Below are 15,191 nucleotides of genomic sequence, written 5' to 3'. Positions count from 1 at the left end.
CGGTCATAATTACTGCTTATTTGATCATCCTGCAATTAAAAAACAAATCGCTCGAATCGAGCCAGTTAGAATTCACCGAGATTAGCTCAAAAACCCCGCGAGATGACTTCAAAATAAAATGGCGCGAAATGACTTCAACATAAAACTGCGCGAGATGACATCAAAATAAAACGTCACGAGACGACTTCAGAACAAAATGGCTCGATATTTAGAATTAATGCTTGTTTCATCATCCTGAAATGAAAAACCAAATCGCTGGAATCGAGTGAGTTAGAATTCTGAACAATTTCACCGAGCAGGGGCAGATCTAGGATTTTCCATGGGGGGGGGGGGCGGTGTCCAATGAGACAAAAAGGCACTTTTACGAAATACCACGTACTCCGAATACTTCTACACCATTTAAGTAGGTGCTCTCAGTCATTTCATGCGTTGAAAAAATATTATAGGTAGAAAGACTTGGTCAAATAATTATGGGGCGACATTTTTGAGGGCACTTCAAAGTTGAGGGGGGGGGGGGTCCGGACACCCCAACATCCCCCTAGATCCGCCCCTGCCGAGATGAGCTATCACTATAAAACGAATATAGTCCATTACCTAACCCGCAAACTTGTAAAATAACCGAGATATCTCGGTAGGTTAAGGAAAGACAGGCCGAAAGGTTGACTTCAAAATAAAACGGCAGGAGTAGATTTCTAGGTAAAACGACGCTAGATGACTTCAAAACGGCGCGATATTACTTCAAAATTTCGTGGGATGTCTTCAAAATACGATGGCACGATATTTTTAAAGAGCGCGAGAACATCAAAAATCGCGCAAAATTTGCCGCGGCTTAGATTAGTGCACGGTGTTAGTTTTTATCTGTGAAAACAGAATTAATTTGGTCTAATGTGTTATTATATCTGTCTACTGTTTTTTAGTTTATCTGTTTTATTCTTGGATTTTGTTGAGATGTTTTTTGAGGGGTCACACGGCTATATTCGATGTTGGGCCTCTTAGTCCAAACAGCTCTACTCTCCATGTGTCCAGTTGCAAGTTCAAGTAACGTCGATCGTCTTTTGTAAAAAAAATGTCGAGTCCAAGTCCAAATCGCACCTAACCATGGACTACTAAACGAATAGTCAATCACCTAACCCACAAACTTTTGAAATAACCTTTAAACTTTCCTAACCTATCAAGTTTTTAGCGGGGATCTGTGAATGTATTCAAAATTTTTAAGAAATTAACGATTGAAATTATGTTCTGATAATCGATGGTCAAGTAACTAACTATACCAACATCTCTATTCTATTAATCTACTATAATTAGAAAACATATGCCGCACAGGTCGCAATTTTTCAAGCCACTCTGTCATCACCATTCAAATTCCGGTTCGATCTTCTGTGGCTCATCGGTCTTGTTCTTCTCACTGAAATCATGGACGTATCAACTCTAGTTTATAAGTCCATGCTGAAATATGACTTACCTGACCACTTCGGACCACCTTTGTTTTGCATTGCTTCGTGTTGCGGACCGTGCTGTAATCGCTGTAATCCACGTAGCTGTGACACTAGGGGCCTGTAAACCTAACCTAACCCCTATAAAACCTAGTTCAACTATTTTCCCCTAAATCTATTTCAGCCGCTGATGATAGATAAATGTTCCACCTACCTTACAGCAACCTTGTAACGCGATGAACCAGCGATTTGAAAAGTTTATTTAATCGATCCTTTGATTAGAGTTATTGAAGTCATTTTAAAATTCCGTATCAACAGTTGAAAGTCGAGTTGTATTTCAAACAAACAGGTTTTTGAATAGTTTATCAGTTCAGAAGCGTTTGTCTCAAATAAGTTCGTTTTTTGAAAAACGTGTCCTGGTGTTATATCCGGCCACAGACTTAGCATTTAGTGTGATGATAGCTCATACGAGCGCCCACCAGTTTTTAAATGACCTCTTAGACTTTGAAGCAGGTGATTGGCTGCATCGCCAATAACAAAATAAGCTTCAATGATTTCCGAAGGCATTACCGTGTAGGTCATTGGCCTTTCTTGTTACGGACAGTAGAATTCTTTCTACTATGTTAAAGATGGTGCGAGTTTTGGAGTCCAATGAATAAATTGTTGTCGAATAAAGTCCCACAATTCGAATTTCATACGATAAGATTTATCAAAATTAAAACCACATCGTTTCGGCTGTTGACTACCAGAACAGAAGTAACAAAGCAAAGCATAGGATAATTTTGATAAATTTCAACATATTGTGGGGCTTTCGATCTTCACTACAGTTTACACGGATTAGTGTTATGTTCGACTCTTGCATTTTTCCTGAATCGCACAAACTAGATCTTTCCGTTATTTCTTCGCATTAGGGAAAGTCACCGCTGGACAGTGCTTCCTCATTGGGGGCTGTGGACCAGTGTACCTGTGGACTGTCTTGCGAGACCACAATTGCTTAGTCTACACAAGGAAGTGTATTATACTTCCCTGGTCTACACGACTATCGTCTTTTACGAGCCCGTCGCACCCATTTTTGTAATTCTCGAGTTTCCACGCCCTCAGAAACAGCCCATCGTCGTACCTTTTGTTCCTTTTTTGGAAAAATCAAAAACCCCCTTCATCTCCTTAACAAACAGCCCGTTTTCACTTACAATAATAAACTTAGCCATAACACAACTCACAATTCCTGCAAAACGAAACCTTTGAACATTGGTGTATACAAAATCCCTTGTTAAGTCTGTAATAAAATATATACTGGTGAAACTGGGCGTGATTTGAACAAGCGCCTCAGAGAACATAAAAATGACTTCAAAAATTTCAAACCCGAGAGTGGAGTAGCTAATCACGTTTATGAAACAAGTCACAATTTTGATTTTGATAATGCCGCTATAATTTTTCCCTGTCCCGATAAAACCAAACGTCACATTATGGAATCTGGCCTTATTATTGAAAATATGGATAAATGTGTTAATTTGAACAACGGTTTTTCTCCTCACAATATTTTGATCTCTCAATTTCTCGCTTCACTTGTACCCAGCTTGTTTTCCTCCGTTTGACACTTCCACTCACTCTCTCCCTCACTCATTCCTTGATTATCCCTTTGATGTTCTTGCCTTTTGTTTTTGTCTGATTACCCCTTAGTTTGTCTGCCTTTGACCCCCCGGGCTTGGTTTTTAGATTACTCAAATCTCGCACTACATCCCCTTGTTTCCCCTAGTTTGTCGTTCGCCTTCTTTGTTTTCTTCCTTAGTGTTCCGGTTTTTGTTGTGTATACTTTAATCTTAATCCTTTAATCTTAATCATTTGTCATATTCTTGTATAAATATCCTGTTATCTTATTTTGTTCCCAGTACGCCTGATGATGACAAACAGTTGTTAGCTGAAACGTCGCATCTCAAATATAATCATTCTGATATAGACATTTTCAATCTTGCTTCGTTTATTGTGGGATTTTTTATCATCATGACGTATATTGTGTATCTTCTCGTCTTACGATGGTCGTAGTTCAATCATCCAGATGGTGCTCTATAGATCTGACTAAAATCCGGGCTTCTTAAATTCTAACGAACGAATTTTTGTTGCTCAGTGTAATGATTCTAAATTGTTTCAAATCCCCGCAGCACATGACCTGGATCAGTCGGGCCACGTGTGTGCACGTCCTATTGTGACCTTTTTATCATACAGCAACAGAAGGCAATATCTGTAATAATGATAGTTGGTATTTTCAAGTGTAGTAGAAATTAGGTTATTCATTTGTTTATTATTTCGCCAATAACAAGTGATTGATAGCAAAAATGCACGTGTCATCCATCTGTAAATCCAAGGTCCGCATTTTCCTATTCAATAGTTATATGCGACTCTACCGCCATCTATCAATAAGCATATGAACTATCAATTGAGAGAATGGACGTCGAAAACTGACGAACTGCGATATAAGGTTCGAGAGCGAACTTGACTTCTCGTACGCCTAGTCCAGCGATCGAGTGGATCCGCGATCACTGACTGATCGCTGGCCACTATTGTGAGTGGATTGATCTCACTACGTCTACTATTCCAGGAGTGGTGGATCATTTTCATATCAAATCCACAGACAGACAGGGGCTCGTATTTGAAGTTTGTTGGGGCCGGGGGTGAACTGTTAGTGTAGCTTAGATCATCCAGTATCCCTCTGGTAATATATATGTTAAAAGAAATCTTGAAATTAAAAAAAAATAAATTCTTTTATATATATAGGCCTAGTACCTGGGATACTGGATGCATGATCTAAGCTACAGTTCACCCCCAAACTTCAAATATGAGCCCGTGTGGTGGTGGGAGGGAGAGGATTGGGACTCGGGAGAAGGGGAGGGAGGTGGAGGGGAGCCCCTCAACAACTTGCTGACTTGTGATGAACCTAAGCATAATCCTTACTTAATCCTTAATAACACTAAAGAGCCACTGGAAAGATGATGATCTTAACTACATTTCATACAAAAGTTAGGCCCTATTACCTTGTGTTGTGTCACGTTGGCAGGTTCTGGCGACTCGGACAACCATCCAGCTGTCCCTTCTAGGCGTAGGCCTAAATCGAAATCTAAATGGAAGTATAACTGAAGATCCCCTGATAAAACTGATCTTTATTTCCGATTTCAGAAGAGACGATGGGTGAAGTAATCAGTGAATTATTTTAACGCCGTGCGGGTCGCCGTGCCGGCCGGTCACCATCATCGATCACAATGGAATCGGATATGTGTAAACACGATCATTGTCGCGTATGTTTTAATCTGAACTGTAAGAAACCGGCGTCGAACGCGAGCTGTCGGATTATCAACTGTTTGTGTAAATGCGGAGCTCGATTTCACGAGTGTAAACAAACCGAACACGCTTTACTCTGCGCGAACGAGAAAGTGCGCTGCATCAACCACGAGAACGGATGTCCGGTCGCGATCGTACGTCGCGAACTCGGCGTTCATTTAGAACGCTGTCCGGCGAGCGTCGTTTATTGTACGATGGAATGGAATCGATGGCCGCTGTATTCGAAAGAGAGGCAGATACGCGTGCCATTCTCGCAGAACAACGTACACGCTCGATTCGGACAAATGGACGTCGCCTTGGCGATGAGAGATCAACGCATGTTGAACGAATCGATGAAAGCTCCGCGAAAAACGCGACGGGTTTTGCAGAATACGCTGACTCGGAAATACCCGGCCGTTCCGCTACACTTGTCGTATAGTCGAGACGATTCGCTAGGGGGCGACACCGACCCGGCGTCGAACGATACGTCGCGTACGGTGTCGGAGGACGAGAGCGACTCGCCGTGGGAACGCGCTAAAATGCCGCCCGGGTTACAGCGTAGTATCTGTAGTAAATTATACCGCGCGACGATGCAGACCACGGAGAGTTTGACGGTCGCCATCAATACTGCGATCCACGCGACCTTGACCAGTCCCGATACCGCTTTAGAGGATATACCGGAGAATGAGGCGACTAGTGCACATAGCAACTCGGGAAGTTTAAATGATTATAGTTTCTGTGATAATTTGAATGATGAACAGACTGGGAACGAGGAGCCAGTGAGTCCGGGAGAACCTACCCACGGCGGGCCGGTGAGTCTGGGAGAACCTTCCCACGGCGGGCCGGTGTGTCCTGGAGAATGTTCCCATGGTGGGCCGGTGAGTCTGGGAGATCCTTCCCACGATGGGCCGGAGAGTCCCGGAGAATGTTCTGCAGATGCCGATCCCGGAGATACCGAGCTTGCTTTGCCTGGTATGATAAAAGACAATCGTAATTGTGAAATTCAAAATGGTGCTGTTTGTGCTGATGATACAATAAAAACCGATCGAAGATTCGATTTATCGCCGGATCTTAAAAATGATGTTAGGGATCTGACGGCTGTGGATACGAATACTGAGGAAACTCTGTCCGAAGTTGAGGTGCCGAAACCTCCTCCTAATATGGAGATGATTCTGAACGAGTTACTAGGTTTAGATTTGTATATCGAATCTATAACGAGATATCAAGCGAAGCCGTGTTCGATGTATACGTTTCTGTGCGCTCAACAGTTCAGACGCGACGAATACGCCTGGCATTTTAAGAACGTTCACTGCGACGTTCACTCGGGTATAAACGGCTGGATGGAACAGAGATGTCCCCTCGCTCAGTACGGCTGTACGTATTCGTTCCGTCGGTTTCAACCCGCGCCCAACGATTCGACGGTCGTTTATAGCCAGACGTTGGAAAGTTTCGGAATTAAAACCTCGGTCGTCGCGGATGATTCGATTGAATCGCTGCCGGCGCCGTCTGGCGGCGGTCGAAGTAACGGTTACTGCGACGATTATAAATCGACCCGCGGACCGTCGAGGAGTCGATCGCGGAGTCCTTCGCGTTCAAAGGAGTCGACTCCGGAAATCTATACTTCGTATAACTTCGCGTCTAACGTACACTTACATCGCCCCAGTAAATCGCCTGTTAAAACTTCGGGCAGAGACTCGACCTTAACGACTCTTCCATTCGAGGTGCTCAGATACTTAACCAGGTACGAGTTTCACTGGAGAATCGATGTCGGCTCCTTACAAAATAAAGTTCTGCCTTTCATCTGAATATATTATCGTGGGTTCTTATTGTGGAAAAAAATTGATCAGTTGCAAAGTCAAGGCTTTAAGTAGGGGGTCATTCATTGGTACGTACGCAATGGGAGGAGGGGTAAGTGCAATTGCATACTGTAATGCTTAATGTTTATGAAAAAATGGCCGATTGTGTGTGCATGGGGGGTTGAAAAATTCAAATTTTATGTGTACGCAATATATGAATGATCCCTAGATCTTGGAAGAAAGTCTTAAAATTTAAGACTGACTGTTATTGAAGTCATGACTTGTGCTACTGGACCCAGACTTTTAGTTTCATGTTTCCTTCAGCTAATATTTAAGTCCTACATCCTTGAAACATTGAACAAACCACTCGCTCAGGGAAGCATTTCTATTTTTCATTCATCGGTATTTTTCATATATGACCATATTTTACTCTTATTTCCTGACAGGTATTTAGACGGTTTTAGTCTGAATAATCTCGCGATGACGAATCATTTACTACGAGACGTTTGTTGTTCAGTTCTGGAAGACCGAGGAATTGTGATCCCGCACTGGGAGAGAGAGCAAGCGCCTAATGATAAAATCGTATGGAAAATTGCATTTAAGGTGATGAATAGATTCGCGAATAGATTAAAACCCTTTCAGTGCTGACTAATTAATACCCGAAAGTGCAGGAGAAAATTTAAAAAATATATCCACCCCAGTGTGTTGAATAACACAGGCATACTGCTACGCCGCTGTATCGTTAGTTGCTAATATCTCACTGACAGGTGCTGCCATCTTTCAATCGAGATAGCTAGGGATCCAGGGACGCCAGGCCCAATTTATCTCATGCTGATGCACCATGGAAGGATACAAACTTATGTGAAGATCAAGATGTTGATCAAAGGGTTTTCAAAATTTACTTTGAAAACTTAACAAATATGTAAAAAGTGCTCGTTTTGGCGAACAACAATGGCTGCCAGGGGGCCATCTTGATTCTGACTGGGCCAGTTTTCGGGCAGAAGGTGTATCTAGGGTAGAAACATGTACAAACCAAATATAAAGACGATTCATTGAAGCGTCTTCAAAACTTCCCAAAATAACTGGATTCTGCCTACGCACAGATGGACGACGGACGACAGGTGAGCGCAATAGGCCGCTGGGACTTAAGTCCCAAGTGGGCTAAAAACTAACTACTGATAACATCTATACACTGCGATGCGGCATACTAGCTTAAGTCCATCACCAATTTATACACTGCACTACAGTGCAGATGCACTGAAAGGGTATAACAGTTACTTAAGGGTTAAATGATCTTGTTTTATCTCGGTAAAGAGATAGATTGAACTGTAGCCTATGTTTTATATTTTCAGAGGTGGTTTTTCAGTACGGTTTTCACTCCTGTTGACGAATGGAAGTTCACTGACTATCAACCGATTGGGGAACACTTGAAACAATGCTTATTCAACAAGCGTTTAATTCGTAAGCGGCCATATTTGTTTCCGATGACCGGTGAACTGCCGGTGGATATTATCGATAAACTGTTCGCTCAGGCCGAAGAAATGCAGAATTCTGATTTAGAAACACAGTATGCTAGTTTGAATTTCGATGATGTAGTTGATTAATGTGGATGATTAAGTGTGTCTACACCACAGTGCGGTGTATAAATCAGCGATTGACTTCGCTAGTGCACCGCAAGTGATGTAATTCGTAAATAAGTTTTTATCTCTAATGAAAGATGGTAGCACCTGTCAAATACAGTAACATATAAGTTACTAACGATACACGGCACCGCGGTGTGGATGCGTGAAAGTGGATGCCTGTTATTTGATGAAATGGGCTGGAATTTTTCAAAAAATTTCTAATTATTTACCGCGCTTTAGGGTATTTATTAGTCAGCACTTAAAACAATTGTAAAACCCTTAGAATAAGGAGATACTGAAAATTCACCGATCAAATTTAGAACTTATTTTGATACTCTAGTACCGGGGTTGTTCTATCACGATCTCTACCAAGATGGCACCTCGGCGCTAGTGCGGGCAAGAGGCAAACTTTCAGTTCATTATTCATCATGTATTTATTATCATGTAGATTGATTATGTAATGATTAGTCGAGATATTTGAAATTAATGTTCTCTAATAAAATTTCTAAACTAGTTTGAGAATTAAATAATTGATCTATGCTACGATAAGCTGTTAAAAGAAATAATGATTTAGAAAATGCTCAATAAAAGACAAGTAAGATATGGTCATTGGTTGTTCTTTTTCGATTTGATTCAAATGCCATTGATGGATCACAGTGCTGATGATATATACACATCTGCGGTATAACCTAACAAACTGCCGCTAAAGAAAAGGTTGTATTCCGATGGTTCATTATATCTATCTATTTGACATCAATAAGTATGGCGAATATGTAACACTTGTGCAGATTATAAATGTCTCTATTATAGTGCCTAATTCTAATAAACTATGAATCCTTATTCAATTTTGAATGTTATTTCTATATTTTTATAGGTTATGATATTCTTTATATGTTTTAGCAAAAAAACTCCCTTATCGATCTTAGAAAACTTGCTTTTCAATTATTTTGTACCGATTTAAAATAGAATGAAATCATTCATTATCATTTTTTAATGATCATTCATCCGAAACATTGAATAAACTTGCACTTCTTTCCTTCTGTGATATATTTCACGAGTAAATAATCAATGTAGAATACAAACTACTATTGTCCTCTCCCCAATTAAAATGTAAATACCCTAATTTACTCTTATGAAACAAATTCTACTACAATTCAAGTTGAGTAGTTTCCAGCAATTGTTTTTAAGTCTGAGAATATTCTCCGAATCGTAGCCATTCGAGACTGATGGGACTTTTTTGTCCATGCAATCTGGACAAAAAACGTTGCATGTGGACCACCCATCAAATTTTGCTTCAAGTCGGACCAAGACGTACAGACCTGATCAGATTTGTGTCCACTTTCATCTAGAGTAGTAAAATATTCATTAAAGACAAAAGACATGCAGGAAACTACATCATCAGTTGACACTCGTGCTGCAGGTTGGAAGAACGACTGTTTACTTTGTGGAAATGAGATCAGAAACAAATACAAGATAGATAGGATTTCATTGAATTTAGAATGTCACCCACAGTGACTAAGTCCACAAGCTGTTTCGTGTTTGTCAATGTAATCAACATAATAAACAAGTTTTTATGTAACAGATGAATTTATTGACATTAATGTTACAAATATACGTGATTGGCTGTTGAACAGAAGAGAAGCTTCGATTTAAGAATCTCGAACGTCTGACGATGTTTACTACTGATTGAAAAAGCAAATTACAAAATAATCTGCACTGATATAGTTTAAAACTATTCACAGATAGAAATTCATATAAATGTTAAGACATTATTAGCTCACTCGTGTCAGTTCGATAAAATGTGATTTTACTTGACTCGGAAGTTGAAATAATTGAAAATGCCTCTACATCGTACAGTAAAAACTCGCCTTACTTGGGGGACATGGCGAACTCAAGACTTTTGACTTACTCGTACCAACACATTTTCCTGACTTCCTAACCTATTTATTCTATTTATGCCAGATCTTAACCAGCACGGTGGAACAGACTTCTGTGACAAACCTCCACACCGGTACCTAGTTTAACTTTTTAAGCTGCTGTGGTTCACAAGCAGAACATTTCACTACCAACACCACAGATTGACTATCCGTCCTTCCTTCCTTCATTAAATACTTTTCCACACGATTTACAAAAATATTCATTGATAATCTTAGAAATAGCGGAACAAACTTGGCGACAATATTGATATAAAAGACTCGTTACAATTCCCTCGTGGAAGGGTCGAGGAACACAACAGCAACAAAAAACCCTAACAATCTTCTCATAAGACTAAGAGGCAGTGGTAAATAGTTTTGATTATAATCGTGAAACTTCTTAGTCGACAAAAAATAAAATTTCGAAGTAATATGTAGAATGACATGGATCCAAGGAACTTTATGCACGAACTCAAATCTGTCAAATGAGTTTTTTTCTTAACACACATCTCATTAAATGCTCTTTAATCTTTCTCATAAGTTCAAATAAAATTTTGGAAAATCCCGGCACATCATCCATTGCCTGGTTCCACAGGTGTTTTAATATTCAGTTCAGCTTCAAGAATATATTCTGGCGAATTCATTTCATCATTGTGGCACAGGGCTTCACCGTTCAGTACTTGTGTAGGTCAATTCTTTTTGAAATGATGACTTCAAGTTCAGTTACAATGGGGAATACCTCTCTGGATCCAGCCGTATCATCAATACGAAAACAAATAAATTTTACTTTCTCCAATCAAAGCATACAATTCATTTCAATTCTGTACAAATTGTTGGCACTTCATATGAATCTACGTTCCAGCATTCGAGAATATAAAACAATGGCGTCCGATGAAATAAAGCGATGCAGACATTAATTACCGAAGCAATTCTATTAATCGAAGATGTAATTCGTAAGCGTAGGTCGTCACCGCAATAATCTCTTCAAAATTTGTGCCTTTTAAGTTTATGAACAGCTATCAGCTATCTCAGAATAGAATATACGCTACATTCAAAAATAGTATCCATAGGTAAAAACTTATTTACAATATATAATCATGTATGTGTATATATATATATATATATATATATATATACACATACATCATTGATGAATTCAGATATAAAAATTCACTACATCTAATATTCTCACAACCTTCATCAGCGCTACTGATCAACACCACAGACTGATCAGCACTATAGAGTGATCAGTGATCAACAGTGTGATCAGGTAGATCATGGACGTATAAACTAGATTATACGTCCATGGGTAGATCAGCACTACAGTGCGATGAACACTACAGAGTGATCAGCACTACCGAGTGATCAACACTACAAAGTGATCAACACTACAGAGTGATCAGCACTAGTGGGATCAACACTACAGAGTATGCTCACAATTATTTTTCAATTACGTTTAAATAATCATGAAATAGAGAGATACTGTTTATGTCGTTTATATACGTAAAAATAAATAAATAAATAACTTAGTAAATCAATCAATAAAAACCATTTGATATTTTGACGATGTAAGACTCTTTGATTCATTCATTCACTCTTTGTGGCAGCTTTTATTGAATACAGTACAACCTCTACTCTACAACAATGCAACTTTCTACACATTGATACCTTAACGCAGTAAATTCAGAAAGATTCCAACTCCAATTTGTAGAACTCGCCACCAGATGAATCGATGTGAATGAGGATTTTTCCACAGAATAACGAGGTCTTTCTAGACATCGACTGAATCGTTTTGATTTTCCATGGAATGGTTTTCTGATAGAAAGTTGATGTGAATCATGCACATGTTCGTAGATTCATTCAATACTTTACAAATCACACACAGATTACGACTAGTTCATAACTCTTACACTATTCACAAGCGACACCACCCAAGACCTACCCAATCCCTTCAACCATAACTGCAGTTCTGACTTATTTATATTTGAAGTATATTCTTACAGCCAGAGTCTTCACTAGATACAACTAAAGACCATCTTGATTCGATATAGCCAGTCTAACAACTAAAGACAAGTCTTATGATTAATAGACCACTTTTGAGATTTGACACAGTCAGGTTTAGATTCAAGACCAGTCTTAGGTATTTCAAAAATTTCCAACCAGAGTTTTGAGTTTTGATTATAAATTAAGTTCCATTACAACAGCAGAACTATTCACCGCAAGCCCAGCTTACCATGCGACACGCGGTATATAGCGTTTTTGAAAAACTGTAAAATGCAACTTGTGCAAATCATTTGCAATCCATTCATACGGAAAAATGGCATGAACACATCCGAGATACCGTACATAGCGTATACATGTACTTATGGATAAAAATGTACACTACTGTACAAAACCTCCCGATAAAAACATACTATATACAACAATACAACGATCAAACATCATTTCTCATCATTCGAGTTTTATCAAAATACTCACAAAAAACTGAGCGCAATCAATTATTAATATACAACGCCTTACGCACTACACAAGCAAAATGACTGTGTAAATATTGCAACTTCACCGGTTCAATTGTCTCAATGATTCCCTTGAATAATCATTTGTAATTTAAATATCAATTTAAAGAGAGTCTCGAGACGAAAAAATAAATTCATATTGATCCAATTAGATCAACGACTTTTTCATGATTCAGTTTGCGATTTAAGGAATAAATATTTCTGTAATTCGGTAAATTGGTTCCAGGCAGCTGTCGAATGTCACGAGACAATTTTCCATACTGAGTTTCTTCGACGCGGAGATTAATGACGATGTAACCGGTAGATCACACGAGCGTACCCGGCCACGAGACGACGTTTAACGCTACGGTTCCTTTGATGTGTTTCAGTAGGGATACGGCGTGCGTGTGCGCTATATCCCCTAAACTATAGTTGTTCACCGATAATATGATGTCTCCGCACCTAGAAAATAAACGGCGAAAAATGTAAATCGATGTTTTACGCGAGATGAGAACGGGGCGGGTTAAAATCCGAAAGGCGCCGACGATTTCCGTCATTTCGGACAGGCGTCATTTGGTGGATGCCGATGCTCATAATTGGAAAAGATTTCATGAATTTTTCTAGTCTGAGAACGATATCGATCAGTAGTGGAGAATTGACGCGCGCCTACATGCTGTACCAGAAGACAAGATCGTCTGTGTCGCAATTCGGTTCACTACAGCTGCCCCTAATTAGTTTCTCACCCGATTTATGCGAATTGGAAAACCTAATAATACTTGACGACCGTAAACACGTAAAAACGCGGATCAGCAGGGAGTTCTCATCCCTAGTTTTAAATAACCAGGACTTATGGTTTTTTCATCCCTTAACCCACTGACTGGACTATTTTAGCGAGTTCGAGAATTTTTCCCACTCATGATGAAAAACCGAAGAAAAGCCATTCTTAAAATAATAATTCTTCTGTGACGATATTTAAACCCATGAACCCCGGATTAATGACGGACCAGTCATAGATAGAATTAATCACACAGCTACTACACAAATCTGTGACAGGAAATCTCAATTTCGGTTTGATAACCAAAGCCCTTATCTCAGCGACTGCCCCTCCCCCCTAAATCATAATTCCAACTGATGAATATCTACCTCAATCGACCGTCCAAACAAGCTGGTGTTCCCGGTACGATCGTTTTAACGTGTATCGCTTGAGTTCCGTAGCACATATCATTTCCTCCGACTATTGAGAATCCTAAACTTCCGGCAACATTACGAGTTAAAGCGATCGTTTTTACCAACTGACACGGTCTACAAAATAATTAATCAAATTTAAAGAATTGCATAATTAAAATCTAGATATGAACTTGTTACTATGTTTACAAGCACTGAGTGGATGAAATGAAACATTCCAAAATGATATAGAGATATACAGTTAATCACAAGATACAAAGCTGCAATCCTCTGAAAAGTGCAAACCTCAGAAACAAGTTTGGTTTAATCAGGAACATTTTCATTAAAATATGAAATAAAATGTTCAAGTTCAAAGAGTTATCAGTCAAACCCTAAGGTACACATCAAACTAATAAGATCAGCATTTATCAGGAGAAATAGTAACAAAATACTGATGAATGTTAGGCAGCTCTACAGATATCCTGGGCCCGGTTCCACAGTTGTGAGTTAGAGTTAACCCCGAGTTAAAGTTAGTTCATTTTCAATGTTTTAACTCTAGAGTCAAATTAAACTCAGAACTGTGGAACTGGATCCTGAGCCACAAGTTGATCTTGATGAGATCTACTGATTTATGAGATCTACTTATTGGCGCAAGTGCTGTATCAGTCATTTGAATAAATTCAACTTACTTGGGTAACATCAGCCAGTAAGTCCAGGAAGGTGTGAAGTTAGAAATGCCATCATTCGTTTCGGGACCTTCGATTATTTTTAGTATCACAGATTTTGCATCTGCACCAGATTTCAAAGCGCGAACGGCCTCGGTGTGAGTGAGTCCAACAAGATTTAAACCATTCACCGATAGTAAAATATCTCCTTTCTGTGAATAGAAAACAACGACAAAATAGAATAGAACTGATTAATGCTCTGTAATTTATTAAACTATCCTATACGTCCAAGAATTGGTTTAACGTTTGACTCTTAAATCATATTACCTTCTTCATTAATTCAGTTCATCTTAGCAGAGTAATTTATGTCCTGTCCTTACCGCATAGATTGGTTTTACTGGGGTTTGAACCCACTACCTCTCGATTGTGAGTCAAACACCTTCCATGTATACAATACAAGGGCTGGTTTAATAAACTGGTATTACCTTTAACCCGAGGTTAACTCAATTCATTATCAATTGAGTTAGCCCCCGGGTTAAAGGTAATACCAGTCTATAAAACCGCCCCCAGATCATCTAGAGATTATTCCTTAATCTCATGAAAATGATGAATAAATGTATCGTACCTTGATTTGTTTACATCGTCCGACGCAGCCTTGAGGTTGTATATTAGTGATATATATTGGAACATCACCTCTAGCGCTGCCCACACCGCCGGCCACACTGATTCCCAGAGATTCAGAAGGCTCCTGTTTAACGAGAAAAAAATATCAATTTGTTTCAAAATATCAT

The 15,191-nt window shown here is 39.3% G+C and overlaps 2 protein-coding genes across 5 annotated transcripts in view; one reads left to right on the top strand and one right to left on the bottom strand.

Moving 5' to 3' along the window:
* The first annotated feature begins 3,875 nt into the window (after positions 1–3,875).
* On the top strand, positions 3,876–8,973 carry LOC141912622 (F-box only protein 30-like). Of its 2 annotated transcripts, none has more exons than XM_074803928.1 (4): positions 3,876–3,909; positions 4,605–6,486; positions 6,988–7,144; positions 7,894–8,973. In XM_074803928.1, exons 2-4 carry the CDS (start codon positions 4,688–4,690, stop codon positions 8,143–8,145), a joined length of 2,208 nt encoding a protein of 735 aa, XP_074660029.1. In that variant the 5' UTR covers positions 3,876–3,909; positions 4,605–4,687; the 3' UTR covers positions 8,146–8,973. The 2 variants fall into 2 exon arrangements, with proteins under 2 accessions (XP_074660029.1, XP_074660028.1); XM_074803927.1 differs by having other exon boundaries at positions 3,876–3,993.
* A 2,232-nt stretch (positions 8,974–11,205) lies between these two features.
* The window catches only part of LOC141912512 (ligand of Numb protein X 2-like), a 54,832-nt gene continuing 50,846 nt past the window's right edge, over positions 11,206–15,191 (bottom strand). For all 3 annotated transcript variants that reach the window (XM_074803759.1, XM_074803758.1, XM_074803760.1), the window contains 4 exons: positions 15,026–15,148; positions 14,425–14,612; positions 13,715–13,873; positions 11,206–13,033 (listed from right to left, as the gene is read on the bottom strand). In XM_074803759.1, the coding sequence (XP_074659860.1) occupies positions 12,898–13,033; positions 13,715–13,873; positions 14,425–14,612; positions 15,026–15,148 (606 nt within the window). In that variant the 3' untranslated portion in view covers positions 11,206–12,897. The remainder of the gene's footprint in view (positions 13,034–13,714; positions 13,874–14,424; positions 14,613–15,025; positions 15,149–15,191) is intronic.

The sequence above is a fragment of the Tubulanus polymorphus genome, chromosome 11 (assembly GCF_964204645.1).
Source record: "Tubulanus polymorphus chromosome 11, tnTubPoly1.2, whole genome shotgun sequence".
Lineage (NCBI taxonomy): Eukaryota > Metazoa > Nemertea > Palaeonemertea > Tubulaniformes > Tubulanidae > Tubulanus > Tubulanus polymorphus.
This window is presented reverse-complemented; position numbering and strand designations above follow the sequence as displayed.

Coding starts and splice junctions, on each gene's coding strand:
- LOC141912622 (XM_074803928.1), top strand. CDS start 4,688: ATGGAATCGGATATGTGTAAACACGATCATTGTCGCGTATGTTTTAAT. Junction 6,487..6,987: donor GTGCTCAGATACTTAACCAG/GTACGAGTTTCA, acceptor ATTTCCTGACAG/GTATTTAGACGGTTTTAGTC. Junction 7,145..7,893: donor TATGGAAAATTGCATTTAAG/GTGATGAATAGA, acceptor TTATATTTTCAG/AGGTGGTTTTTCAGTACGGT.